At 52.6% G+C, this 27,585-nt stretch overlaps 2 protein-coding genes across 2 annotated transcripts; both read left to right on the forward strand.

The window, feature by feature from the left end:
• The first annotated feature begins 1,157 nt into the window (after positions 1-1,157).
• LOC134426893 (adenosine deaminase-like) lies at positions 1,158-13,210 on the forward strand. The gene is made up of 11 exons (XM_063172238.1): positions 1,158-1,229; positions 2,944-3,005; positions 6,133-6,255; positions 6,360-6,503; positions 7,276-7,391; positions 8,845-8,969; positions 9,821-9,892; positions 10,153-10,254; positions 10,934-11,001; positions 11,402-11,531; positions 11,931-13,210. The coding sequence occupies exons 1-11, from the start codon at positions 1,194-1,196 to the stop codon at positions 12,030-12,032; spliced, it is 1,080 nt and encodes a 359-aa protein (XP_063028308.1). The 5' UTR covers positions 1,158-1,193; the 3' UTR covers positions 12,033-13,210.
• Positions 13,211-14,664: 1,454 nt separating this feature from the next.
• LOC134426894 (adenosine deaminase-like) lies at positions 14,665-27,447 on the forward strand. Its single transcript, XM_063172239.1, has 11 exons — positions 14,665-14,736; positions 16,398-16,459; positions 19,584-19,706; positions 19,811-19,954; positions 20,731-20,846; positions 21,909-22,033; positions 23,607-23,678; positions 23,934-24,035; positions 24,719-24,786; positions 25,187-25,316; positions 25,716-27,447. The coding sequence occupies exons 1-11, from the start codon at positions 14,701-14,703 to the stop codon at positions 25,815-25,817; spliced, it is 1,080 nt and encodes a 359-aa protein (XP_063028309.1). The 5' UTR covers positions 14,665-14,700; the 3' UTR covers positions 25,818-27,447.
• Positions 27,448-27,585: the final 138 nt, after the last annotated feature.

Consider the following 27,585-nt stretch of genomic DNA (forward strand, 5'->3'; position numbering starts at 1 on the left):
AGATGAGAGAGTGATTTTCTTACTTTTATAAAGCAAAAGATAAAGTATCACTTTTAAGGACGTGATTATGGTAAGAAACAGGTTTTGGGTCATTTTTCTCCAACAATTGTTTCTGAAGAAAAGTTGCTTGTTTGGATTCTGGACAATTTAGATTGTTAATCCTGTTTAATAAAATAACAAATTTGTATTAAGAGAAATCCTTGTGCCTTTCTGTCCAAGGGTGAGTGTTAGGAGCTGTGGCCTGTGGTGTCCAATCCCTGCTGGGGGTTCATTGATAGGTGTGATGGGGGCTTTGCTGCCTTCTCCTGCTGCCAGCTTGGAAGGGAAGCCAGAGGGAAGCCTCTCCCTTGCCCAGCAGCCCAGCTGGATTTGTGGCTCCAGGTTGTTCCAGCCTCCCCTGTCCTTTTCCCTTCAGTAACACAAGGGCTGTGTGCCACTGCTGGAGCAGCAATGCCATCACATCTCACCTTTCCAGGTGTTTATCAAAAGTAGTCACTTTTCTTTCCTGTCTCCTGGGTTTTGCACAGCTGGTAGATGCTCAGAGCCAAAGAGGAGCAGTCTGGGCTGCTGGGCTTCACCATCAGCGTGGGCAGGGGAGTGTTTGCCCCAAGGTTTTTGGGTTATTTAGTGCTTGGTTGGACTTTGGCAGCTCTGGCATGCCCGTGTTCAGCTGGAAACGGCTGGGAGCATCCCTGTGCTCAGCAGCTCTGCAGATGAGGATGGGGCTGGACTAAGGCAGTGCCCCTGGTCTTTCAGCAGTGACAGTGGCTGAGCTGGCTGTCACTTGCAGGGGGAACCTTTTTTAAGATCTAAGCCCAGCATGAATATACTTCCTATTTCTTTTGTAGAGCTGTTTTCAAGTGCCAGCAGCCCTGACACACAGCTGGTATTAACTACGGGGGGCAAGAGAAAGGGAACAGGTTTAAATATAGCTCCTGGGAAACAAACATTGGCATAACTTCCAAGATCAGTTTTACCCCTACTTCGCTGCTTGTAATTTTCCCTAAAAATGCAAAAGATAAACAGTTAACTCCAGCGTCTACCCTCAGCCGAAGCGCTCCATCGCCCTTTGCCTGCCCCGGGCCCGGCGTGCGCGGGGCGGGCCGGGGCGGGGCTGGCGGGGCCGGGCCAGCGGGGCGGGCGCGGAGCGGCGGCGGCGGCAGAGCGGCGGCAACGGCGGCAGCGGCGGCAGCATGGAGCGAGCGCGGGGAATCTTCGAGGGACCCAAGGTGGGCTGGCGGCGCTGCCGGAGGCGCAGGGCCGGGAACGGGGGCGTGCACCGGCACCGAGGTGCTGCGAACGGGGCGCGCCCGGGGCTGAAGGGCCGTGCCCGTGTCTGAGGGGCCGTGCCCGTGTCTGAGGGGCCGTGTCCGGTTCGGGGGTGCCGTGCCCGGTGCTGAGGTGCCGTGCCCGGTGCTGAGGTGTCGTGCCCGGTTCGGGGTTCCGTGCCCGGTTCAGAGGTGCCGTGCCCGGTGCTGAGGTGCCGTGCCCGGTGCCGAGGCGGCTGCTCCTGCTCTCCGCAGCCCGGGGCTGCCCCGGCCGGAGCTGCGGCCCGGCCGTGCCCTCGCTGGGGATGTGTCCCGGGACAGCGCTCGGTGCCCCCGCTGTCACCCCGCTGCCCTGGCCCGGCCCGGTGCTCCCCGCAGCCTGTGGTGCTGTTCAGATCCTTCAGCAGGTCTTGAGATCCCAATACAATGTGTGTGCTCGTGCTTTCTCCACAAATAAATCAGAAGGTTTGGGGTGGGAGAGCACATGCACATGGAGCTGTGTACTGAGGAACAGAGAGCTCTGGAAGAGCCACTGGGCTCCTGCATTCACCTGATTTCTGCTTGCTCAGGCATCGTCCCCTGGAGCCACAGCTCTGAGAAAACTCTTTCATCCTTATCTGGGTACTTTCCTTGGCTTCAGGCAAGGTCATGTCACCCGTTTGTATGTGGAAAAGACTTGTGCTTTGTTTACCCGAAACAAACAGGCAGGAAGAGAGCTGCAATGCAATCTGCAGTGAGCAGCCTCCCACGGACCTGGAAAGCCTCAGGGATTGCAAGCAAGGTGCCCAGGGCAGATGAGCTGCTGGGTTGTGCCTCTGCTGACTGCATCCTTATCTGGAGGCCTGTAGGCACTTCCATCTGCTCTTGGACGTCCTTTGGCCATCTAAACAGCATAGGAGAGTTCAAACTCTGCTCTCAAGCACTGGTCTGGGGGAAAGCCAAAACTTCTGGGGTTGAACAGCATTGAACAAGGGTTCCTTAGGACCCAGCTGACTAATGGGAAAAGCTTGCTTTTGCCTTTCTGGCTCTCTTTCTCCAAAATTCAAAGTTTCAGCAATAATGGGGAAATAGGGCTTCTGAGTGAAAAGACTTGAGTTACTGTACTATTTTTAATGGGTAAAAATTTAAGTGTTTTATTTTGAAACCTTGTTATCTCTATGGGGCAACTTGTTATCATTATTTTTTTACAGCACCTTTGTGACCCCTTGTGTAGGATTAGAGAGCCTCTAAACCCTGATAATGCCATGTAACTAACAACCCAGCAGGAGCTGACTCTTGGAACTGAGGTCAAAGTTTTCATGTAATGACTCTTAGCAAATTAATTAGGGTTTGGCTTCCTGTGATTTCAGGGAGGAGGTGTGCTGGAAAGTTAAGATGTATGGAGTTTGCTTTTTTCACTCCTCCTGAACTCTAAATAAGGATAGGGCAGTTCCTCAAAATTATTGGAAACATTATAAATTTCAAAAGATTCATTAAATGTGTGAGCTGCAGCAAAATACTTAGGCAATACATGGATGCTGAAAAATAAACTTTATAATGATTATATTTCAAACATGTGGATGTGTCATGACTTTGTCCCTGTATTGGCTACGTTTATACCCATGTAAGCACCAGTTACTTCTGTCTGAATGATTGTTGCAGCTCAAGAGTGCCTGACCCATTTCTCCCATTGCAGGTGGAGCTTCACGTCCACCTGGATGGAGCCATCAGACCAGAGACCATCCTGTACTTTGGCAAGTGAGTTGTGGGGGGACATCAGCTCTGGGAGCTGCAGTGCAAAGGCATCCTCCCTTGTGCTGCTGCTGTCTGTGACAGAGGAGCTCCTGAGGCAGCAAACCTGGCTGCTGCTGCTTCTGGCTCTGCCCAGACCTGCACAGTGTGAGGACACTGAGCACACCCCAAAAGACAGGGGGGCTTCCCAGGCAGCAGGAATGGGACTGAGGTGGGTTTGGGAGCTGGGCAGGCTCAGAGAAGCACCATGAGAAAAGTCCAGAAGATGTCTCATAAAGTGCTGCCTGCCTTTGAAATGTACCCATGATACAGCAGAGGTGCTGCAGTCTCATTTCTTTTTCCACACTCCTCCTCACAAAGCCAAGTGGAATGGCAGCAGCCTGGGAGTGTTGTCTTGGTGCTGCTGCTACATGGTTTGGGAAGAAAAGCCATCTTGGGTGGCCTTGCCTGCCCTGCTGCCATGTGCATTTGAATCCCAGGCTGTGTGCCTGGTGTCAGCAGGCAGGGAGTCTCCCTGGTGTGGGGCTGGCCCAGGGAAGCACCTGGCAGGGGTTCAGAGAGAGGTTGTTTCCCTGACAGAGCCCACGTGCATCTTCCTTCAGTGTGGGTTGTGTGGGAAGCACGGGGTGAATGATTAACCTGTGCCAGGGCCTGGCTCCACATTTGTAAGCAAAACAAACAAGATTTCCTCCAGCTGTCACTGATACCCTCACACCAAGAAGGTGGCAATGGTAAGGATTTCAGTAAATGGCTCTTAGGCACAGCTCTGGTATTTTGGGAAGGAAGTCAGTTCTGGTATTTTGGGGAGGAGGATGGGGAGGTTTTCTAGCATCCTGTGAGCACAGCAGATTCCAAGGCAGTGCAGTCCTAGGGAGGACTATTCTTTCTGGAGGGCCTGGCCATACTTTTCACTGCTTTGTCAAAGAAAGGAGGGTGGGTCAGGGCTGTCCATCCCATTTTCTTGCTGCAGGCAGCCATGGTGAGCTCAGGGTTCCTGCTGCTGGGCTGCAGGGCTGGAACTGAGCTCCAAGTGAACAGAAGAGCTGGTGCTGACTCCCTGGGGCTGTGCTGGGTCCCTCTGCCTGCAAACAGAAAATGCCAGTGTAGTGCCCAAGGGGAATTGCAGGAGCCCTGACACCCAGGAGACACTGACTGTCTGAGGATCCTGTGCCAGGATCCTTTCTCAGGGCAGAAACCTTCATTGCCTGAGCGTGTGCTGAGTTCCCTCTTATTTTTAAACAGCCCTGGCACCCCCTGAGCTGCCAGCCCTGGGGTGGAGCAAGGCTGTGCTATTCATGGGCTCTGAAACTTGCACTCACACACAAACCACTGGGGCAGTGCAGAAGGCTGTAGGGGACTGACTGCCTTCATAACCTCACCCTGGGCAGGAAATGCTGCTTGTGGTCTATTTTTAAAGGTAAAGAACTGGACATAATTTTGCTGGGTGGTGTTTGACCATGTAGACAGAAGCCCAAGCTGCTGGGATGCACAGGCCCCCGTGGGCAGTGCACTGCTGAACTGAGCTGTTTGTAGAAACCTTGTCTCCAATTCTGTCAGGTCTGGGTCAGCCTTTGCATCATTCCTGCTCAGCCAGAGGGCTCAGAGGTGTGCCAGACCCCTCGTGGGGCCTGGGTGTCCCCAGGAGAGGTGCCCTTTCTGTGGTGGCATGGTGTGCATGGTGCTGCCCGTGGCTGGAGGGAGCTCTGGGCAGGACACTGAGGTGGCAGTGAGGACAAACACATTCCTCCCTGGCCACTTTGCTGCAAGAAGGATCCCACCTACAAGGAGGGGCAGCAGCAGCCCAAAAGCCACCCTGGCACGATGCACCAGATGTCCCCATGCAGAGGCATGGTTCCAGTGTGGATCATCCCAAAGCACTGCCACTGGTGCCTGCAGGAAGGCACTGCCTCAGCAAGCACATGGAGCAGGTCGGGGACGTGGCTTTGCTGTAGGAAACTTTGCTGGGGCAGGTGGAGGAAGGTGCAGGTCGGCTCCTGGAGCAGAGACTGAGGTGTCAGTGCCATGGAAAGGGCAAGGCAGGGAGGAAAACCGATGCCTTGGCAGCAGTGAGTGTTCCCTGCAACTTAATCTGAGCAGATTGCATGTGAGGGCTGAGCATGGGGCTGCTTTCCTTGCTGCCTGAGTGGGGCAGGAGCAATGTTTTCCAAGGCCAGGAGCAGGCTCCTTTGGACTGTGTCCCTGCATGGCTCATGGGCATGGCTGCTGGCAGGGCAGCACTGCAGCTGGCTCTGGTGTTTTGTCTCTGTTAGCAGAGCTCTCCCATAAATCAGCTGTAATTCATTTTGGCAGGAAAGGGGATTAAAAACAAATGTCTGGTTATTATTCCAAATTTGTTTTGGCTTGTGCAGGGTACCAGAGGGTGGGGAAATGGCAAAGCTTGCCCAGAGAGCTGCAGCACCCTTGGCTGGCAGCTCCCTGCTGTATCTCAGCTGTCCCCACGCCAGGAACACCTTCACCCACTCAGAATTCCAGCTGCTCCTGGGAAAGGTGGCTCTTCCCCCTTGGAAGCATTTAGGTGGGGATTAGTGTGTCTGTCCCTTCAGTGAGAGCAGTTGTTGCCCTTTGTTCCTGTGTGGGAGCTGTTCCTGTCACAGGAGATGCCACCAGGATGCTGGGCTCAGGAAGCAGCTCCCTGTCAGGAGCTGCTGGCATTAAACCCACGGGCCACAACACTTCTGGCTGTGTGATCCCAGGCCCTGGAGCATCTCCTTGATTTTTTAATCCTTTGAGCCTGCATAAGTGGAAATTAACTCTTCTGAAGAATTTTGGCAATTCTGCTGCAAGGTCTAGGACGTGCAAAGAAATAATCCAGAGCCCCTTTAGATGAACTCCTTCTTAAGCTTAAAATGTGCCCTGGCTGTGTTCCTGCTGGGTCAGCCTGGGCTTGTATTTGGGTTTGTTTGTGCTTTGCTTGTGTTTTGGATTGCCTTCCTCTCTGCTGAGGTTCAGGGCTCCATCCGTGAGGAGCTTTTGGAAGGACAGGGTGTGCTGGATCTTTGCTGTGAGGAGATGGTGGTTGATGCTGCCAGCTTTGGATGCAGTTGGTGTGTACAATGGACTTATTAAAAATGGGATAACCTTCCCTGTCAGTAACATGTGGCTTTGTTTCCAGGAAAAGAGGCATCCCTCTCCCTGGGAACACTGTTGAGGAGCTCATGAAGCATGTCAGCTGTGACACACCACTGACACTTGCCCTGTTTCTAGAGAAATTTAATTACTACATGCCTGCCATTGCGTAAGTACCCTGCTTTCTGGTTTTGCCCCTGAACCCCTGTCAGGATCAGCCTTGGAGGTGCCCTGTGTGTCCTGAGAGTGACAGTGGCACTGCCATCCCTGCAGGGGTGACCGTGAGGCAGTGAGGAGAATTGCCTACGAGTTTGTGGAGACCAAAGCCAAGGAAGGAGTTGCCTACGTGGAGGTCCGGTACAGCCCTCACTTCCTGGCCAACTCTGGTGTGGATCCCATCCCCTGGGGACAAGCTGAGTGAGTGATCCTGGGGAGCTGGGAGCTGCTGGGTGGGCATGGAGAAGGCATCCCCATGCCAGTCAGCCACTGTGCCTTCAAAGGCTGCTGTAACAAACCTGCTTCCTCCTCCGTGCAGTGAGAGCCAGCATGCCTCCACCTCTCCCATCAAGAGGGTTTTTCACCTTGAGCACCTCTGTGTGCTGCAGTGTTTTAATGTCCCTTGCTCTGGGCACTGGGTTCTGTGCTCAACTTTCAGGCTGAAGCCCTTCCCTGTGAGAGGGAAAGGAATGTGCCCATAGGGACTGCCTGACCACAGAATGGGAGTTTGAGCTGGCAGAGGTGGTGGCTGGTGTTGGAGGGGGCTGCTGCTCTGATCCCTTCCTCTCATGACATCCCCTCTGTGGTATGTGCCTCCCATTAAATCAGTGCTGGGCTCTGGGGCCCCTGCAGAGTGTGCTGTGCTGGGTGCAGAGCCCTGGGCTTGCAGAGAATTGTGTGCCCCAATGAGATGCTCTGGCAAAGAGGGGATTCCTCTGCTCAGGCAGGATGGACACCCAGGTCCCCAAGGCCTTTCTAAATCTTGGTGTCATCTGTGCCTGCTGCAGTGGCACAGGGGTCACACCTGTACCAGGTCCATGTGGCTGTGGCAGGGCTGTAAAAGGGCTCTGGGTGGTCTCACTGGGCAAGTGGAACCAGGGGCAGCCTGTCCTGCTGTGGGGCTGCTGGGCTGGACCTGCCTGCCTCCCTGGCAAGTGTATGGCCTCTTGCTGATGACTTTTCTTCCCTGCAGGGGGGACCTCACTCCAGATGAAGTGGTTCAGCTCGTAAATCAGGGCCTGAAGGATGGAGAGAGGGATTTCCACATCAAAGCCAGGTCTATTCTATGCTGCATGAGCCATATGCCAAGTAATGTATTGCAGCTGCCCTGCTGCTCTGCTCCCTTCCCTGAGGGGTGGGGGGATGTCCCTGGGGCTGGGGCCCTGCAGGATGTGGGGAGAGCCCCAGTCTGTGGGGCTGGTGCTGCACCAGACAGTGCTGGGGGTCTCTGGGGGTCTCTGCTCCTTTCACTGTAGGGCAAAGCTCTGCTGGATTCAGGAGTGGGGTCTGTGGGTACAACCAGTATCTGAACTGGTTGTGCCTTGCTAGAGGGACAAAAGGGGCTCCTCTGTGCTCTCCTGGGGCAGCTGTGGTCTCTGCTCCCTGCCCAACGGCCAGGAGCACCCAAGGGTGTGCAGCCTGCACTGCCCTGCAGGAGGGATTGCTGCTGCAACCAGCAGAGGTGGCATTCTCATACCTGTGCCCCAGCTGATACCCAGAACCAATGGTGTGCTTGATAAAAGTCTTTAGCAGTGCATTCAGGATGTCCTGCACACTGAGAAACCACCCTGTAATTAATGAACTGATGAGAGAAAGGCAGAGATACCAGCCAGAACTGACTCAGATTAAATTTGTTAATAAAATAATGACTCTAACCCAGCAAATTGCAAAATGGTGGAAAAAATAGATGATGAAGTTGCACACATCATCCTGGTGTGCTCATTTGATTTGGGGATTTTCTGTACACAGCAGGTGCCTGTCAATTATTAACACAACTGTTTCTCTCTGTTTCTTGGCCTTCTGCAGGGGTTAAGTGCTATGTGAGCTGGTAGATGCAGTTTCTCTCTCAGAGGTTATCTATCCTGATCACAGAGAGCTCTCAAGCAGTTGTTGGCCACTTGTTAGTCTCTTTGTCCCTGCTGGCAAACAGATAAAACTTCAGCTCCTTCCTGTCAGGAATAGAATCCTTGGGAGAGTCAAGGATGCACCAGGGCAGGGATGGCTGCAGCACAGGGCCCCCCCAGAGACCCCTCCCAGCCCAGTCTCCTCCCTGACACAGCTCATCAGGTGGGGCAGTTCCTGCCTTTGCCCTCACCCTGCCCAGCCAGGGAGGGGATGAGAGCTCAGGAGTTGGGGGATTTCTCCAACACATCATGTTACAGCCCCAGGGCAGTGCAGTTCATCTTAACCTCCAGCAACTGCAGCAGTCACCACTGCTTGGAATTTTTTAAATTATTTTTTCCCCTGCTTGAAGTGAGTGGAAAAACATGATGGGAGCAGTTTTATAGCTGGTGAATGCATTTAATTTCCCTTTCACTGACAACAGACTGATCAGTTGACAGCTTTTATCTGCCTGAAGATCACAAAGATGACAGACCTTCCTAGGAGTTTGCTAGCTTTCTTTTAAAGCATCAAATTTTGGGAAAGACTAAAGGAAATAGCTCTAGCCCTCTAGTTGTAGGACCAGGATTTGTTTAGAAAGATGCTGCAAGTGTGACCCTAATGAATGCTTCCTCCTGAATGCTGCTGCTGCCTCTCCCAGGCTGGTCTCCAGAGGTGGTGGAGCTCTGCAAGAAGTACCAGAATGACTCTGTGGTGGGTGTTGACCTGGCTGGAGATGGGACCCTGAAGGTGGAGGATTATGCTGAGCATAAGAAGGCTTATGAGGTTTGTGGAATAAGTTTTTAAGAAGAAATTACTAGAAGAATATATATTGAGGGGATGTGGGTGAATGGTTGCTTTTCAAACTGCAGAACAGCTGGGACAGCTTAAAAATTCGTTGCAGCTATTAAAAACATTCAGTTAAATAGAAAAAGCATTTGTTTATATTTCCTAAGTGATTAATGGCAGGCATCATTGCTAAAACATGGCCTCAGAGCTGGGGCTTGGCACTCTGTGAGTGTGACATGAGTTCCATGGAGCCCAAATCAACCCCCACCCCTCTGCTGTTGGCTCCTGGGGCTTGGTGAAACCACAGCCAGGGGTGGAAGAGACTGGCCTTTCCAGTCTGGCAGAAATCACTGAGGAGCAGAGCAGAAACTGCACATTTGCAGGGCTTTTATCTGATCATCTCAAGTGCAAACACTGGAATGGCTTCAGGAGCCTGATCCCAGGCTCTCCCCAAACCTCAGCCTTTGCAGTGGCTCCAAGGGAAGGGAAAGCCTCTCTGCCAAAAATGTAGAAGTTCCATAGCATGGTACTGCTGCAAGTTTCATGCAGAAAGGCAGGTGGGTGGAGGAGAGGAGCTCAGAGCTTGCTGCTGTCTGGAGAGGAGGCAGTGGTGAACTCAGCCAGAGTAAAGAGCCCGTGAAGAGCCTGGCTGGGCTCCAGTGGAAGATAACCAGGATTTTTAAGTCTCTCTTTGTGTGACATACAGAGCTCTTGCAGCCCTTGGAGTGCAAGGCTCGTGATCTGTGGGCTCTTGGCTCAGGAGCCTTGCAGTGAGAGCAGTGCCAGCCCAGAGCTGGCTGTCCTTGCTGCAGGGATGGCACAGGAGGATGTTGTCCCTTGTTTTGCAGGAAGCTGAGAGGTGTGGGATCCATCGCACCGTCCATGCTGGGGAAGTCGGCCCGGCTGCCATGGTCCAGCAGGTATGAGGAGCTCCTGCCTCAGGGCACAGAGGGACAGGCTGTGACATGCACTGCCCAGGGCACAGAGGCATCCAAGTTGTCCCCAAATCCATGGCAGAGTGAGCCCTGGGGACATGGGCACAGATCTGACCTGATGGCTGGAAAGGGACATGCCAGGGGCCAGCTCGGGGGTGTGGCTGTACCTGCAGTGGGATGGGGGCTCTGGGCAGGCAGGGCTGAGCTGTGCCTGAGGCTCTGAGTGCTTCTCCTGTGCTCTCTAGGCAGTTTATGTCCTGAAGACTGAGCGTGTTGGCCATGGGTACCACGTCCTGGAGGACCCTGAGCTCTACAAGCAGCTGCTGAAAACAAAGATGCATTTTGAGGTAAGGATGTTCTATGGGGCTGTGACAGCCAGGGAGGTGCTGAGTGCAAAACAAGCACTCACTCAGGCTGTGCTACAGCCAGGGACAGGACCTGACACCCAGGTGCTGACCGTGTGTTCAGTGATGTTCTGTTTATGCCCAAAGCTGCACAGGAAAAATGCTGGGGACAAACCTGTGTGTCTGCTGGGAGCACTGGTGTGCACAGCAGCTTGTGGGAGGGATGTGGCAGAGAGAATGGATCTTTGTGTGGCCATGGATGAATTCTGGAGGGCTTATTCACTGATTTATACACAAATCAGGCTGCTGTACCAGAGCAGGTCAGGTAGGAGGGTGGGAATGCCTGGGAGTTACAGTGCACGTAAGGATTTATTTTGCTTTTCCCGAGAATGGAGATATCCACTAATAGAGGGAATGTGTACTTAATGCAGGTGGTTTTGTAGCTGTGAGTGGCACAGGGCTGGTGACTGACTGGCCATGGGGAACATCCCACAGCCCTGTCACAGTGCTGTGACTCCTTGCATCCTTCTCCTGGGACACGCAGTGGTCTGTCAGAGCAGTGCTGAGGGGCAGCTGTGAACAGAGCTCTGATCTGGTTTTACCAGTGCTGAGCTATTTGTGTCCACAGCTGGGGTTCAGATCCTGGTTGATTCTGGTTTTCCTGCTCAATTCCCCCAAACAGGTCTGCCCTTGGTCCAGTTATCTCACTGGGGCGTGTCCTCCGGACTTCACCAAACACCCTGTAATACAGTAAGACTTCTCAATTATGTCACATATCAAATAACCAGGATTGGGGTTGATTACAGCTGTTTTATTGCTTTACAAAGCTAAGGCACAGTGTCCTAATTATGTAGGACAATGTGGCACATCCATGTACCTGGGCATGGGAGAGCCTGGTGCAGCTGGAGGGGTGTGGGGGTCCCTTGGGGAGGCTCCCCTGTCCCTCCTGCCCTGCTCTGAGCTATGGGGCACGAGAAGCTACAGCCCAGCCACTCCTGGCAGGTCAGTGCAGAGCCATGAGGGGACAAGCTGAGCCTTGTGCTTTTCTCCAGCAGTCCCAAAGTCTTTGCTTTTGCTGCATTTCACCCTGAGAAGTGCACAGTGTCACAGCCAGTGTTCTGCCCACCAGTTCAACCTGATTTCCTTGCAGATTTAAGAAGGATCGTGCCAACTATTCCCTAAACACTGATGACCCCCTCATCTTCAACTCCACCCTTGACAAGGACTATGGCATTGTGAAGGAACACATGGGATTCACTGAAGAGGAGTTCAAGAGAGTTGTAAGTCAGCCTTGGCTGGGTGCTCTGCTGGTGTCTCAGTGCAGCCCAGAACAACCTGCTGGTTTTATTTATAAGCTGAAGAGTTTTTAGTGGGAAGCAGAAAATTCCGCTCTGGCCTTGTAAGCAGGAAAGTAGGACCAGGCTCAAAGTACATCTCCCAAAAATTCCTGAGTATTTAAAGGCCTTTGCTTTGTGATGGTCTCATTTCTCCTGGGACTGCTGCTAGTGATGGGCCAGAGCAGTTGGCATCAAATAAGGCCATGGCAATGAACCTGAGTGTGGAAACTTTACACCCTCCCTTGCCTGTTGCTGCTCAGAGCCAGGTGCTGGGATGTGCACAACTGTGTGTTCATGTCTGATGTGTCCTAATGTCCCTGTGTTCCCCCTCTGCCTCCTCAGAACATCAATGCAGCCCAGTCCAGCTTCTTGCCCGAGAAGGAAAAGCAGGAGCTGCTCAGCAAGCTGTATGAAGCCTATGGGATGGAGCCCAATGCATCCTGAGCTGTCCCTGGAGCCAGCCTGGAGTGGGGCCCCTCTGCACAAGAGCCTGGCTCTCCTCTGTGCCAGTGGGAGCACTGGCAGGGGCTGCCCAGAGCAGCCTCTGTTCCTGGCAGCCCTGTGCTGACCCTCACAGTGCCCCTCAGAATCAGACCATCAATCACACACACCCTCCTGTAGCCCACAGTGTCTCTCCTGAGTGGATCTCCAGCTTCCTGTGCTGCTGCTGTGTGAGCAGACTGGCTCTGCCTGCTGGCCTGCCTCCCTTCTCCATCTGCTGGGCTTTCTGTGCTGCAAATGCAAACAGAACAACCTCCCTTAGGGGCTTTTTCCTTCCTCTTTCCCTGTTTTACCTGTCCTGTCCCACTGACCTGCCTGGCCCTTGCCTCAGTGCTGAAATATCCACTTTGAGCTCTGGCTGTGGCCTGGGTTAATTCACCTTTCCAGGGCAGAGGTGTGCTAGTGCTGGCAGCCCTTTCAGACACAGAGGCTTTATTCTTGTCCCTGTGGGTGGGAGGGCCTGGTCACAGCTCTATTTACCCAGGGTTAGTCTTGTACTAACAAGACTGGAACAAGAACAAGCTGCAAGCTGCTGCCCCTGCCAGTGCACAAGTCCAAAGGGCATTTAAAACAAAATACAATATTTTTTTGGCATCCTTTCTTTCAGAGAAATCCCATGTATCAGGCCTGCCAATGTCACTGCTGCAGAGTGCACACCTTGGGCTCAGGCCCCAGCTGTGCTCACAGCTGGCCATGACCATGCTTGCACATGCAGGGGAAGTTGGAACATAATTTTACCACTTCAGGCCAAAATCTGCCTTCTGGGATCTTCCCCACTTTTTTAATCTTGGAGAACTCCTGTGAACTGCAGTTTGATCTTCCTCTTACCTTTGTTTAGGGCTTGGAAAAAACACGATTGATTGTCTGGTTTAAGAATTCTGCCCTCTTTCTGATTTGACTCAATCATAAGGCACTCTTAATGCTGAATAAGTAAATTAACTTGGACCCAATGTCACACATTGACTCGGGTCCCATCTGATTGCTTCTCTCACTCAATTATGACACTGGCTAGAAGTCAGATCTTCAGTTTGGTGTAGAATTTATACAGGGAGACTCACCAAAATTTCCTTAGTGATTTTATGGCATTAGAGTGTTTTTACTCAATAAACAGTAGAGCTGTGCATCCAGAGAAGAAGAGACCATTGCTTTCTTACCTGAGTGTGTGGTGTGCTTTAGCATCCCAGGGCTCTGCCAAGATGCTCACTCCAAAGATTCTGTACCAAAAGTTTGCCTTTGCAAAGGGGCCATGGTCAGCATTGCCACGGACAGCCCATGGAGTGGCCCAGTCCCTGCCAGCAGGGATGGTGTGCTGGGAGTGTTTCCATTCTCTCTGGGCTTCCATGCTGGGCTTCAGAGTAAAACACTCATCTCTGAAGAACGTGGTGCATATAGACACATAGATAGATAAATGAAGATGAGAGAGTGATTTTCTTACTTTTATAAAGCAAAAGATAAAGTATCACTTTTAAGGACGTGATTATGGTAAGAAACCGGTTTTGGGTCATTTTTCTCCAACAGTTGTTTCTGAAGAAAAGTTGCTTGTTTGGATTCTGGACAATTTAGATTGTTAATCCTGTTTAATAAAATAACAAATTTGTATTAAGAGAAATCCTTGTGCCTTTCTGTCCAAGGGTGAGTGTTAGGAGCTGTGGCCTGTGGTGTCCAATCCCTGCTGGGGGTTCATTGATAGGTGTGATGGGGGCTTTGCTGCCTTCTCCTGCTGCCAGCTTGGAAGGGAAGCCAGAGGGAAGCCTCTCCCTTGCCCAGCAGCCCAGTTGGATTTGTGGCTCCAGGTTGTTCCAGCCTCCCCTGTCCTTTTCCCTTCAGTAACACAAGGGCTGTGTGCCACTGCTGGAGCAGCAATGCCATCACATCTCACCTTTCCAGGTGTTTATCAAAAGTAGTCACTTTTCTTTCCTGTCTCCTGGGTTTTGCACAGCTGGTAGATGCTCAGAGCCAAAGAGGAGCAGTCTGGGCTGCTGGGCTTCACCATCAGCGTGGGCAGGGGAGTGTTTGCCCCAAGGTTTTTGGGTTATTTAGTGCTTGGTTGGACTTTGACAGCTCTGGCATGCCCGTGTTCAGCTGGAAACGGCTGGGAGCATCCCTGTGCTCAGCAGCTCTGCAGATGAGGATGGGGCTGGATTAAGGCAGTGCCCCTGGTCTTTCAGCACCGGCAGTGACAGTGGCTGAGCTGGCTGTCACTTGCAGGGGGAACCTTTTTTAAGATGTAAGCCCAGCATGAATATACTTCCTATTTCTTTTGTAGAGCTGTTTTCAAGTGCCAGCAGCCCTGACACACAGCTGGTATTAACTACGGGGGGCAAGAGAAAGGGAACAGGTTTTAATATAGCTCCTGGGAAATAAACATTGGCATAACTTCCAAGATCAGTTTTACCCCTACTTCGCTGCTTGTAATTTTCTTTAAAAATGCAAAAGATAAACAGTTAACTCCAGCGTCTCCCCTCAGCCGAAGCGCTCCATCGCCCTTTGCCTGCCCCGGGCCCGGCGTGCGCGGGGCGGGCCGGGGCGGGGCTGGCGGGGCCGGGCCAGCGGGGCGGGCGCGGAGCGGCGGCGGCGGCAGAGCGGCGGCAACGGCGGCAGCGGCGGCAGCATGGAGCGAGCGCGGGGAATCTTCGAGGGACCCAAGGTGGGCTGGCGGCGCTGCCGGAGGCGCAGGGCCAGGAACGGGGGCGTGCACCGGCACCGAGGCGCTGCGAACGGGAGCGGCGAACGCGGCGCGCCCGGGGCTGAAGGGCCGTGCCCGTGTCTGAGGGGCCGTGCCCGTGTCTGAGGGGCCGTGTCCGGTTCGGAGGTGCCGTGTCCGGTTCGGGGGTGCCGTGCCCGGTGCTGAGGTGCCGTGCCCGGTGCCGAGGCGGCTGCTCCTGCTCCCCGCAGCCCGGGGCTGCCCCGGCCGGAGCTGCGGCCCGGCCGTGCCCTCGCTGGGGATGTGTCCCGGGACAGCGCTCGGTGCCCCCGCTGTCACCCCGCTGCCCTGGCCCGGCCCGGTGCTCCCCGCAGCCTGTGGTGCTGTTCAGATCCTTCAGCAGGTGTTGAGATCCCAATGTGTGCTCGTGCTTTCTCCACAAATAAATCAGAAGGTTTGGGGTGGGAGAGCACATGCACATGGAGCTGTGTACTGAGGAACAGAGAGCTCTGGAAGAGCCACTGGGCTCCTGCATTCACCTGATTTCTGCTTGCTCAGGCATCGTCCCCTGGAGCCACAGCTCAGAGAAAACTCTTTCATCCTTATCTGGGTACTTTCCTTGGCTTCAGGCAAGGTCATGTCACCCGTTTGTATGTGGAAAAGACTTGTGCTTTGTTTACCCGAAACAAACAGGCAGGAAGAGAGCTGCAATGTAATCTGCAGTGAGCAGCCTCCCACGGACCTGGAAAGCCTCAGGGATTGCAAGCAAGGTGCCCAGGGCAGATGAGCTGCTGGGTTGTGCCTCTGCTGACTGCATCCTTATCTGGAGGCCTGTAGGCACTTCCATCTGCTCTTGGACGTCCTTTGGCCATCTAAACAGCATAGGAGAGTTCAAACTCTGCTCTCAAGCACTGGTCTGGGGGAAAGCCAAAACTTTTGGGTTGAACAGCATTGAAGAAGGGTTCCTTAGGACCCAGCTGGCTAGTGGGAAAAGCTTGCTTTTGCCTTTCTGGCTCTCTTTCTCCAAAATTCAAAGTTTCAGCAATAATGGGGAAATAGGGCTTCAGAGTGAAAAGACTTGAGTTACTGTACTATTTTTAATGGGTAAAAATTTAAGTGTTTTATTTTGAAACCTTGTTATCTCTATGGGGCAACTTGTTATCATTATTTTTTTTACAGCACCTTTGTGACCCCTTGTGTACGATTAGAGAGCCTCTAAACCCTGATAATGCCATGTAACTAACAACCCAGCAGGAGCTGACTCTTGGAACTGAGGTCAAAGTTTTCATGTAATGACTCTTAGCAAATTAATTAGGGTTTGGCTTCCTGTGATTTCAGGGAGGAGGTGTGCTGGAAAGTTAAGATGTATGGAGTTTGCTTTTTTCACTCCTCCTGAACTCTAAATAAGGATAGGGCAGTTCCACAAAATTATTGGAAACATTATAAATTTCAAAAGATTCATTAAATGTGTGAGCTGCAGCAAAATACTTAGGCAATACCTAGATACTGAAAAATAAATTTCATAATGATTATATTTAAAAAATGTTGATGTGTCATGACTTTGTCCCTGTATTGGCTACGTTTATACCCATGTAAGCACCAGTTACTTCTGTCTGAATGATTGTTGCAGCTCAAGAGTGCCTGACCCATTTCTCCCATTGCAGGTGGAGCTTCACGTCCACCTGGATGGAGCCATCAGACCAGAGACCATCCTGTACTTTGGCAAGTGAGTTGTGGGGGGACATCAGCTCTGGGAGCTGCAGTGCAAAGGCATCCTCCCTTGTGCTGCTGCTGTCTGTGACAGAGGAGCTCCTGAGGCAGCAAACCTGGCTGCTGCTGCTTCTGGCTCTGCCCAGACCTGCACAGTGTGAGGACACTGAGCACACCCCAAAAGACAGGGGGGCTTCCCAGGCAGCAGGAATGGGACTGAGGTGGGTTTGGGAGCTGGGCAGGCTCAGAGAAGCACCATGAGAAAAGTCCAGAAGATGTCTCATAAAGTGCTGCCTGCCTTTGAAATGTACCCATGATACAGCAGAGGTGCTGCAGTCTCATTTCTTTTTCCACACTCCTCCTCACAAAGCCAAGTGGAATGGCAGCAGCCTGGGAGTGTTGTCTTGGTGCTGCTGCTGTGGGTTGGGAGGAAAAGCCATCTTGGGTGGCCTTGCCTGCCCTGCTGCCATGTGCATTTGAATCCCAGGCTGTGTGCCTGGTGTCAGCAGGCAGGGAGTCTCCCTGGTGTGGGGCTGGCCCAGGGAAGCACCTGGCAGGGGTTCAGAGAGAGGTTGTTTCCCTGACAGAGCCCACGTGCATCTTCCTTCAGTGTGGGTTGTGTGGGAAGCACGGGGTGAATGATTAACCTGTGCCAGGGCCTGGCTCCACATTTGTAAGCAAAACAAACAAGATTTCCTCCAGCTGTCACTGATACCCTCACACCAAGAAGGTGGCAAGGGTAAGGATTTCAGTAAATGGCTCTTAGGCACAGCTCTGGTATTTTGGGAAGGAAGTCAGTTCTGGTATTTTGGGAAGGAGGATGGGGAGTTGTTCTAGCATCCTGTGAGCACAGCAGATTCCAAGGCAGTGCAGTCCTAGGGAGGACTATTCTTTCTGGAGGGCCTGGCCATACTTTTTACTGCTTTGTCAAAGAAAGGAGGGTGGGTCAGGGCTGTCCATCCCATTTTCTTGCTGCAGGCAGCCATGGTGAGCTCAGGGTTCCTGCTGCTGGGCTGCAGGGCTGGAACTCAGCTCCAAGTGAACAGAAGAGCTGGTGCTGACTCCCTGGGGCTGTGCTGGGTCCCTCTGCCTGCAAACAGAAAATGCCAGTGTAGTGCCCAAGGGGAATTGCAGGAGCCCTGACACCCAGGAGACACTGGCTGTCTGAGGATCCTGTGCCAGGATCCTTTCTCAGGGCAGAAACCTTCATTGCCTGAGCGTGTGCTGAGTTCCCTCTTATTTTTAAACAGCCCTGGCACCCCCTGAGCTGCCAGCCCTGGGGTGGAGCAAGGCTGTGCTATTCATGGGCTCTGAAACTTGCACTCACACACAAACCACTGGGGCAGTGCAGAAGGCTGTAGGGGACTGACTGCCTTCATAACCTCAGCCAGGGCACAGAATGCTGCTTGTGGTCTATTTTTAAAGGTAAAGAACTGGACATAATTTTGCTGGGTGGTGTTTGACCATGTAGACAGAAGCCCAAGCTGCTGGGATGCACAGGCCCCCGTGGGCAGTGCACTGCTGAACTGAGCTGTTTGTAGAAACCTTGTCTCCAATTCTGTCAGGTCTGGGTCAGCCTTTGCATCATTCCTGCTCAGCCAGAGGGCTCAGAGGTGTGCCAGACCCCTCGTGGGGCCTGGGTGTCCCCAGGAGAGGTGCCCTTTCTGTGGTGGCATGGTGTGCATGGTGCTGCCCGTGGCTGGAGGGAGCTCTGGGCAGGACACTGAGGTGGCAGTGAGGACAAACACATTCCTCCCTGGCCACTTTGCTGCAAGAAGGATCCCACCTACAAGGAGGGGCAGCAGCAGCCCAAAAGCCACCCTGGCACGATGCACCAGATGTCCCCATGCAGAGGCATGGTTCCAGTGAGGATCATCCCAAAGCACTGCCACTGGTGCCTGCAGGAAGGCACTGCCTCAGCAAGCACATGGAGCAGGTCAGGGACGTGGCTTTGCTGTAGGAAACTTTGCTGGGGCAGGTGGAGGAAGGTGCAGGTCGGCTCCTGGAGCAGAGACTGAGGTGTCAGTGCCATGGAAAGGGCAAGGCAGGGAGGAAAACCGATGCCTTGGCAGCAGTGAGTGTTCCCTGCAACTTAATCTGAGCAGATTGCATGTGAGGGCTGAGCATGGGGCTGCTTTCCTTGCTGCCTGAGTGGGGCAGGAGCAATGTTTTCCAAGGCCAGGAGCAGGCTCCTTTGGACTGTGTCCCTGCATGGCTCATGGGGATGGCTGCTGGCAGGGCAGCACTGCAGCTGGCTCTGGTGTTTTGTCTCTGTTAGCAGAGCTCTCCCATAAATCAGCTGTAATTCATTGTGGCAGGAAAGGGGATTAAAAACAAATGTCTGGTTATTATTCCAAATTTGTTTTGGCTTGTGCAGGGTACCAGAGGGTGGGGAAATGGCAAAGCTTGCCCAGAGAGCTGCAGCACCCTTGGCTGGCAGCTCCCTGCTGTATCTCAGCTGTCTCCATGCCAGGAACACCTTCACCCACTCAGAATTCCAGCTGCTCCTGGGAAAGGTGGCTCTTCCCCCTTGGAAGCATTTAGGTGGGGATTAGTGTGTCTGTCCCTTCAGTGAGAGCAGTTGTTGCCCTTTGTTCCTGTGTGGGAGCTGTTCCTGTCACAGGAGATGCCACCAGGATGCTGGGCTCAGGAAGCAGCTCCCTGTCAGGAGCTGCTGGCACTAAACCCATGGGCCACAACACTTCTGGCTGTGTGATCCCAGGCCCTGGAGCATCTCCTTGATTTTTTAATCCTTTGAGCTTGCATAAGTGGAAATTAACTCTTCTGAAGAATTTTGGCAATTCTGCTGCGAGGTCTAGGACGTGCAAAGAAATAATCCAGAGCCCCTTTAGATGAACTCCTTCTTAAGCTTAAAATGTGCCCTGGCTGTGTTCCTGCTGGGTCAGCCTGGGCTTATATTTGGGTTTGTTTGTGCTTTGCCTGTGTTTTGGGTTGCCTTCCTCTCTGCTGAGGTTCAGGGCTCCATCCGTGAGGAGCTTTTGGAAGGACAGGGTGTGCTGGATCTTTGCTGTGAGGAGATGGTGGTTGATGCTGCCAGCTTTGGATGCAGTTGGTGTATAAAATGGGCTGATTAAATTGGGAAAACCTTCCCTGTCAGTAACATGTGGCTTTGTTTCCAGGAAAAGAGGCATCCCTCTCCCTGGGAACACTGTTGAGGAGCTCCTGAAGTATGTGAGCTATGACACACCACTGACACTCCCCCAGTTTCTAGAGAAATTTAATTACTACATGCCTGCCATTGCGTAAGTACCCTGCTTTGTGGTTTTGCCCCTCAACCCCGGGCAGGATCAGCCTTGGAGGTGCCCTGTGTGTCCTGAGAGTGACAGTGGCACTGCCATCCCTGCAGGGGTGACCGTGAGGCAGTGAGGAGAATTGCCTACGAGTTTGTGGAGACCAAAGCCAAGGAAGGAGTTGCCTACGTGGAGGTCCGGTACAGCCCTCACTTCCTGGCCAACTCTGGTGTGGATCCCATCCCCTGGGGACAAGCTGAGTGAGTGATCCTGGGGAGCTGGGAGCTGCTGGGTGGGCATGGAGAAGGCATCCCCATGCCAGTCAGCCACTGTGCCTTCAAAGGCTGCTGTAACAAACCTGCTTCCTCCTCTGTGCAGTGAGAGCCAGCATGCCTGCACCTCTCTCTCCCATCAAGAGGGTTTTTCACCTTGAGCACCTCTGTGTGCTGCAGTGTTTTAATGTCCCTTGCTCTGGGCACTGGGTTCTGTGCTCAACTTTCAGGCTGAAGCCCTTCCCTGTGAGAGGGAAAGGAATGTGCCCATAGGGACTGCCTGACCACAGAATGGGAGTTTGAGCTGGCAGAGGTGGTGGCTGGTGTTGGAGGGGGCTGCTGCTCTGATCCCTTCCTCTCATGACATCCCCTCTGTGGTATGTGCCTCCCATTAAATCAGTGCTGGGCTCTGGGGCCCCTGCAGAGTGTGCTGTGCTGGGTGCAGAGCCCTGGGCTTGCAGAGAATTGTGTGCCCCAATGAGATGCTCTGGCAAAGAGGGGATTCCTCTGCTCAGGCAGGATGGACACCCAGGTCCCCAAGGCCTTTCTAAATCTTGGTGTCATCTGTGCCTGCTGCAGTGGCACAGGGGTCACACCTGTACCAGGTCCATGTGGCTGTGGCAGGGCTGTAAAAGGGCTCTGGGTGGTCTCACTGGGCAAGTGGAACCCGGGGCAGCCTGTCCTGCTGTGGGGCTGCTGGGCTGGACCTGCCTGCCTCCCTGGCAAGTGTGTGGCCTCTTGCTGATGGCTTTTCTTCCCTGCAGGGGAGACCTCACTCCAGATGAAGTGGTTCAGCTCGTAAATCAGGGCCTGAAGGATGGAGAGAGGGATTTCCACATCAAAGCCAGGTCTATTCTATGCTGCATGCGCCATATGCCAAGTAATGTATTGCAGCTGCCCTGCTGCTCTGCTCCCTTCCCTGAGGGGTGGGGGGATGTCCCTGGGGCTGGGGCCCTGCAGGATGTGGGGAGAGCCCCAGTCTGTGGGGCTGGTGCTGCACCAGACAGTGCTGGGGGTCTCTGGGGGTCTCTGCTCCTTTCACTGTAGGACAAAGCTCTACTGGATTCAGGAGTGGGGTCTGTGGGTACAACCAGTATCTGAACTGGTTGTGCCTTGCTAGAGGGACAAAAGGGGCTCCTCTGTGCTCTCCTGGGGCAGCTGTGGTCTCTGCTCCCTGCCCAAAGGCCAGAGCTCACCTTGGGCCACTAAAAGCATTGGCACAGTGATCACTTGCATCTCCCATGAGTGGCTGGAGGTCTGAGAGCAAATGGTCGTGGGAGGAGGAGCAGGCAGCACATCTCACATTCCCTGCTCATGGTCCTACTGCTGGATGCTCCTTCCTTAGCCTGGCTCATGGGGCAGCCAGAGAATCCACTGGCACAGCCAGTCACTGCTGGCTAAAGCTGAAAACACAAGTGAGATATACTTAAGCACATATGTAAAATGTATTTTAAAAATCAGCAGTTCTGACAAAAAGCTTTGTTGGTAACAAGTGCTGTGACCCAGAACAAAACCCAATTACCAGCATTTCAATGGGCTGCTGACTTTTCACAAGCATCTTCCTCTAGGGAAGGATGCAGCCAGAGAGAGGCTGTGTGACAGCAGGTGTTTTATGTGAAGGTGTTATTCTGAGTATCTTCATATCTCACATCAGTTTTATGTAGGCTTAGTAGGGTAGATGGTGGAAAGATTTTTCCTAGTGAGTACATGATTAAATTGTATCTAGAAATGTCAAAAATTATATTCTTGGGAGCTGGTAGAATCTTGGTAGATTTGAAAGTCCTAGGAGTTTGCTAGCTTTCTTTTTGAGCATCAAATTTTGGGAAAGACTAAAGAAAATAGCTCTAGCCCTCTAGTTGTAGGACCAGGAATTGTTTAGAAAGATGCTGCAAGTGTGACCCTATGAATGCTTCCTCCTGAATGCTGCTGCTGCCTCTCCCAGGCTGGTCTCCAGAGGTGGTGGAGCTCTGCAAGAAGTACCAGAATGACTCTGTGGTGGCTGTTGACCTGGCTGGAGATGAGACCCTGAAGGTGGAGGATTATGCTGAGCATAAGAAGGCTTATGAGGTTTGTGGAATAAGTTTTTAAAAAGAAGTTACTAGAAGAATATATATTGAGAGGATGTGGGTGAATGGTTGCTTTTCAAACTGCAGAACAGCTGGGACAGCTTAAAAATTCGTTGCAGCTATTAAAAACATTCAGTTAAATAGAAAAAGCATTTGTTTATATTTCCTAAGTGATTAATGGCAGGCATCATTGCTAAAACATGGCCTCAGAGCTGGGGCTTGGCACTCCGTGAGTGTGACATGAGTTCCATGGAGCCCAAATCAACCCCCACCCCTCTGCTGTTGGCTCCTGGGGCTTGGTGAAACCACAGCCAGGGGTGGAAGAGACTGGCCTTTCCAGTCTGGCAGAAATCAATGAGGAGCAGAGCAGAAACTGCACATTTACAGGGCTTTTATCTGATCATCTCAAGTGCAAACACTGGAATGGCTTCAGGAGCCTGATCCCAGGCTCTCCCCAAACCTCAGCCTTTGCAGTGGCTCCAAGGGAAGGGAAAGCCTCTCTGCTCTTGGCTGGTGGCAATTTGGGGTTGTCTGTCCCCACCATCAGTGGGGAGGAGACTGTGCACCATCACTGACAGAAAGGGTGGTGGTTTGCAAGCATTGCTCAGGTCTGAAAGGACTTGGGGCTTCCTTGGGGTCTTTACCCATCAGTGGGAGCTGATACAGGGCTGCCCTGCTGTGCTGAGTGAACAGAGTGATTACAGACAATGACACAGGAACAGGGCTTCATTAACTGATGGGAAGGCAGCCTCATCCTGCCCTGGTGAGCCAGCAGTACCAGGTCCAGCCTCCTCTGTCTGAAGGATGCATCTTGTCTCTGTGCCTGGGGCTCACTCAGCCTCTGAGATGCTGAAGCAACCTCTCCTCCCATCCCTATTAAGTAACAGCAAAACACTCCTGAGTGCAAAGCCCTGAAGGAATGTCTGTGAACAACATGTGCTGCAAGATGGGGCTTGCAGCCTGTCTGCTGCTGCCAGCTGGGTGGCCCTTCTCCAGCAGAGCAGGAGCCAGGCTTCCCTCCAGGCTCCATGGCTTCCCAAAGCCCAGGTGACCTGTGACCCCCAGACAAAGAAATTATCTGGGTGATGATGGAGCTGAAGCCAAAGCTGCACTCACAGGGTCCTTAGGGCTGGGCTGCCTCCACCCCCAGCCCCTCACAGTGTCAGAGCATTTCTTCATCTCTGCCCGGGGGTGCTTCTACACCCTCACATGTGGCTGGAGCTAGCCAAAATGTAGAAGTTCCATAGCATGGTACTGCTGCAAGTTTCATGCAGAAAGGCAGGTGGGTGGAGGAGAGGAGCTCAGAGCTTGCTGCTGTCTGGAGAGGAGGCAGTGGTGAACTCAGCCAGAGTAAAGAGCCCGTGAAGAGCCTGGCTGGGCTCCAGTGGAAGATAACCAGGATTTTTAAGTCTCTCTGTGTGTGACATACAGAGCTCTTGCAGCCCTTGGAGTGCAAGGCTCGTGATCTGTGGGCTCTTGGCACAGGAGCCTTGCAGTGAGAGCAGTGCCAGCCCAGAGCTGGCTGTCCTTGCTGCAGGGGATGGCACAGGAGGATGTTGTCCCTTGTTTTGCAGGAAGCTGAGAGGTGTGGGATCCATCGCACCGTCCATGCTGGGGAGGCTGGCCCGGCTGCCATGGTCAAGGAGGTATGAGGAGGTATCAGGGCACAGAGGGACAGGCTGTGACATGCACTGCCCAGGGCACAGAGGTGTCCAAGTTGTCCCCAAATCCATGGCAGAGGGAACCCTGGGGACATGGGCACAGATCTGACCTGATGGCTGGAAAGGGACATGCCAAGGGCCAGCTCGGGGGTGTGGCTGTACCTGCAGTGGGATGGGGGCTCTGGGCAGGCAGGGCTGAGCTGTGCCTGAGGCTCTGAGTGCTTCTCCTGTGCTCTCTAGGCAGTTTATGTCCTGAAGACCGAGCGTGTTGGCCATGGGTACCACGTCCTGGAGGACCCTGAGCTCTACAAGCAGCTGCTGAAAACAAAGATGCATTTTGAGGTAAGGATGTGCTATGGGGCTGTGACAGCCAGGGAGGTGCTGAGTGCAAAACAAGCACTCACTCAGGCTGTACTACAGCCAGGGACAGGACCTGACACCCAGGTGCTGACCGTGTGTTCAGTGATGTTCTGTTTATGCCCAAAGCTGCACAGGAAAAATGTTGGGGACAAACCTGTGTGTCTGCTGGGAGCACTGGTGTGCACAGCAGCTTGTGGGAGGGATGTGGCAGAGAGAATGGATCTTTGTGTGGCCAAGGATGAATTCTGGAGAGCTTATTCACTGATTTATACACAAATCAGGCTGCTGTACCAGAGCAAGTCAGGTAGGAGGGTGGGAATGCCTGGGAGTTACAGTGCACGTAAGGATTTATTTTGCTTTTCCCGAGAATGGAGATATCCACTAATAGAGGGAATATGTACTTAATGCAGGTGGTTTTGTAGCTGTGAGTGGCACAGGGCTGGTGACTGACTGGCCATGGGGAACATCCCACAGCCCTGTCACAGTGCTGTGGCTCCTGGCATCCCTCTCCTGGGACACGCAGTGGTCTGTCAGAGCAGTGCTGAGGGGCAGCTGTGAACAGAGCTCTGATCTGGTTTTACCAGTGCTGAGCTATCTGTGTCCACAGCTGGGGTTCAGATGCATGTGGTTGATTCTGGTTTTCCTGCTCAATTCCCCCGAAACAGGTCTGTCCTTTGTCCAGTTATCTCACTGGAGCGTGTCCTCCGGACTTCACCAAACACCCTGTAATACAGTAAGACTTCTCAATTATGTCACATATCAAATAACCAGGATTGGGGTTGATTACAGCTGTTTTATTGCTTTACAAAGCTAAGGCACAGTGTCCTAATTATGTAGGACAATGTGGCACATCCATGTACCTGGGCATGGGAGAGCCTGGTGCAGCTGGAGGGGTGTGGGGGTCCCTTGGGGAGGCTCCCCTGTCCCTCCTGCCCTGCTCTGAGCTATGGGGCACGAGAAGCTACAGCCCAGCCACTCCTGGCAGGTCAGTGCAGAGCCATGAGGGGACAGGCTGAGCCTTGTGCTTTTCTCCAGCAGTCCCAAAGTCTTTGCTTTTGCTGCATTTCACCCTGAGAAGTGCACAGTGTCACAGCCAGTGCTCTGCCCACCAGTTCAACCTGCTTTCCTTGCAGATTTAAGAAGGATCGTGCCAACTATTCCCTAAACACTGATGACCCCCTCATCTTCAACTCCACCCTTGACAAGGACTATGGCATTGTGAAGGAACACATGGGATTCACTGAAGAGGAGTTCAAGAGAGTTGTAAGTCAGCCTTGGCTGGGTGCTCTGCTGGTGTCTCAGTGCAGCCCAGAACAACCTGCTGGTTTTATTTATAAGCTGAAGAGTTTTTAGTGGGAAGCAGAAAATTCCGCTCTGGCCTTGTAAGCAGGAAAGTAGGACCAGGCTCAAAGTACATCTCCCAAAAATTCCTGAGTATTTAAAGGCCTTTGCTTTGTGCTGGTCTCATTTCTCCTCGGACTGCTGCTAGTGATGGGCCAGAGCAGTTGGCATCAAATAAGGCCATGGCAATGAACCTGAGTGTGGAAACTTTACACCCTCCCTTGCCTGTTGCTGCTCAGAGCCAGGTGCTGGGATGTGCACAACTGTGTGTTCATGTCTGATGTGTCCTAATGTCCCTGTGTTCCCCCTCTGCCTCCTCAGAACATCAATGCAGCCCAGTCCAGCTTCTTGCCCGAGAAGGAAAAGCAGGAGCTGCTCAGCAAGCTGTATGAAGCTTATGGGATGGAGCCCAATGCATCCTGAGCTGTCCCTGGAGCCAGCCTGGAGTGGGGCCCCTCTGCACAAGAGCCTGGCTCTCCTCTGTGCCAGTGGGAGCACTGGCAGGGGCTGCCCAGAGCAGCCTCTGTTCCTGGCAGCCCTGTGCTGACCCTCACAGTGCCCCTCAGAATCAGACCATCAATCACACACACCCTCCTGTAGCCCACAGTGTCTCTCCTGAGTGGATCTCCAGCTCCCTGTGCTGCTGCTGTGTGAGCAGACTGGCTCTGCCTGCTGGCCTGCCTCCCTTCTCCATCTGCTGGGCTTTCTGTGCTGCAAATGCAAACAGAACAACCTCCCTTAGGGGCTTTTTCCTTCCTCTTTCCCTGTTTTACCTGTCCTGTCCCACTGACCTGCCTGGCCCTTGCCTCAGTGCTGAAATATCCACTTTGAGCTCTGGCTGTGGCCTGGGTTAATTCACCTTTCCAGGGCAGAGGTGTGCTAGTGCTGGCAGCCCTTTCAGACACAGAGGCTTTATTCTTGTCCCTGTGGGTGGGAGGGCCTGGTCACAGCTCTATTTACCCAGGGTTAGTCTTGTACTAACAAGACTGGAACAAGAACAAGCTGCTGCCCCTGCCAGTGCACAATTCCAAAGGGCATTTAAAACAAAATTCAATTTTGTTTTGCATCCATTCTTGCAGAGAACTCCCATGTATCAGGCCTGCCAATGTCACTGCTGCAGAGTGCACACCTTGGGCTCAGGCCCCAGCTGTGCTCACAGCTGGCCATGACCATGCTTGCACATGCAGGGGAAGTTGGAACATAATTTTACCACTTCAGGCCAAAATCTGCCTTCTGGGATCTTCCCCACTTTTTTAATCTTGGAGAACTCCTGTGAACTGCAGTTTGATCTTCCTCTTACCTTTGTTTAGGGCTTGGAAAAAACACGATTGATTGCCTGGTTTAACAATTCTGCCCTCCTTCTGATTTGACTCAATCATAAGGCACTCTTAATGCTGAATAAGTAAATTAACTTGGACCCAATGTCACACATTGACTCAGGTCCCATCTGATTGCTTCTCTCACTCAATTATGACACTGGCTAGGAGTCAGATCTTCAGTTTGGTGTAGAATTTATACAGGGAGACTCACCAAAATTTCCTTAGTGATTTTATGGCATTAGAGTGTTTTTACTCAATAAGCAATAAAGCTGTGCATCCAGAGAAGAAGAGACCATTGCTTTCTTACCTGAGTGTGTGGTGTGCTTTAGCATCCCAGGGCTCTGCCAAGATGCTCACTCCAAAGATTCTGTACCAAAAGTTTGCCTTTGCAAAGGGGCCATGGTCAGCATTGCCACGGACAGCCCATGGAGTGGCCCAGTCCCTGCCAGCAGGGATGGTGTGCTGGGAGTGTTTCCATTCTCTCTGGGCTTCCATGCTGGGCTTCAGAGTAAAACACTCATCTCTGAAGTATGTGGTGCATATAGACACATAGATAGATAAATGAAGATGAGAGAGTGATTTTCTTACTTTTATAAAGCAAAAGATAAAGTATCACTTTTAAGGACGTGATTATGGTAAGAAACCGGTTTTGGGTCATTTTTCTCCAACAATTGTTTCTGAAGTAAAGTTGCTTGTTTGGATTCTGGACAATTTAGATTGTTAATCCTGTTTAATAAAATAACAAATTTGTATTAAGAGAAATCCTTGTGCCTTTCTGTCCAAGGGTGAGTGTTAGGAGCTGTGGCCTGTGGTGTCCAATCCCTGCTGGGGGTTCATTGATAGGTGTGATGGGGGCTTTGCTGCCTTCTCCT

This window comes from Melospiza melodia, chromosome 19 (genome assembly GCF_035770615.1).
Source record: "Melospiza melodia melodia isolate bMelMel2 chromosome 19, bMelMel2.pri, whole genome shotgun sequence".
In the NCBI taxonomy this organism is placed as follows: Eukaryota; Metazoa; Chordata; class Aves; order Passeriformes; family Passerellidae; genus Melospiza; species Melospiza melodia.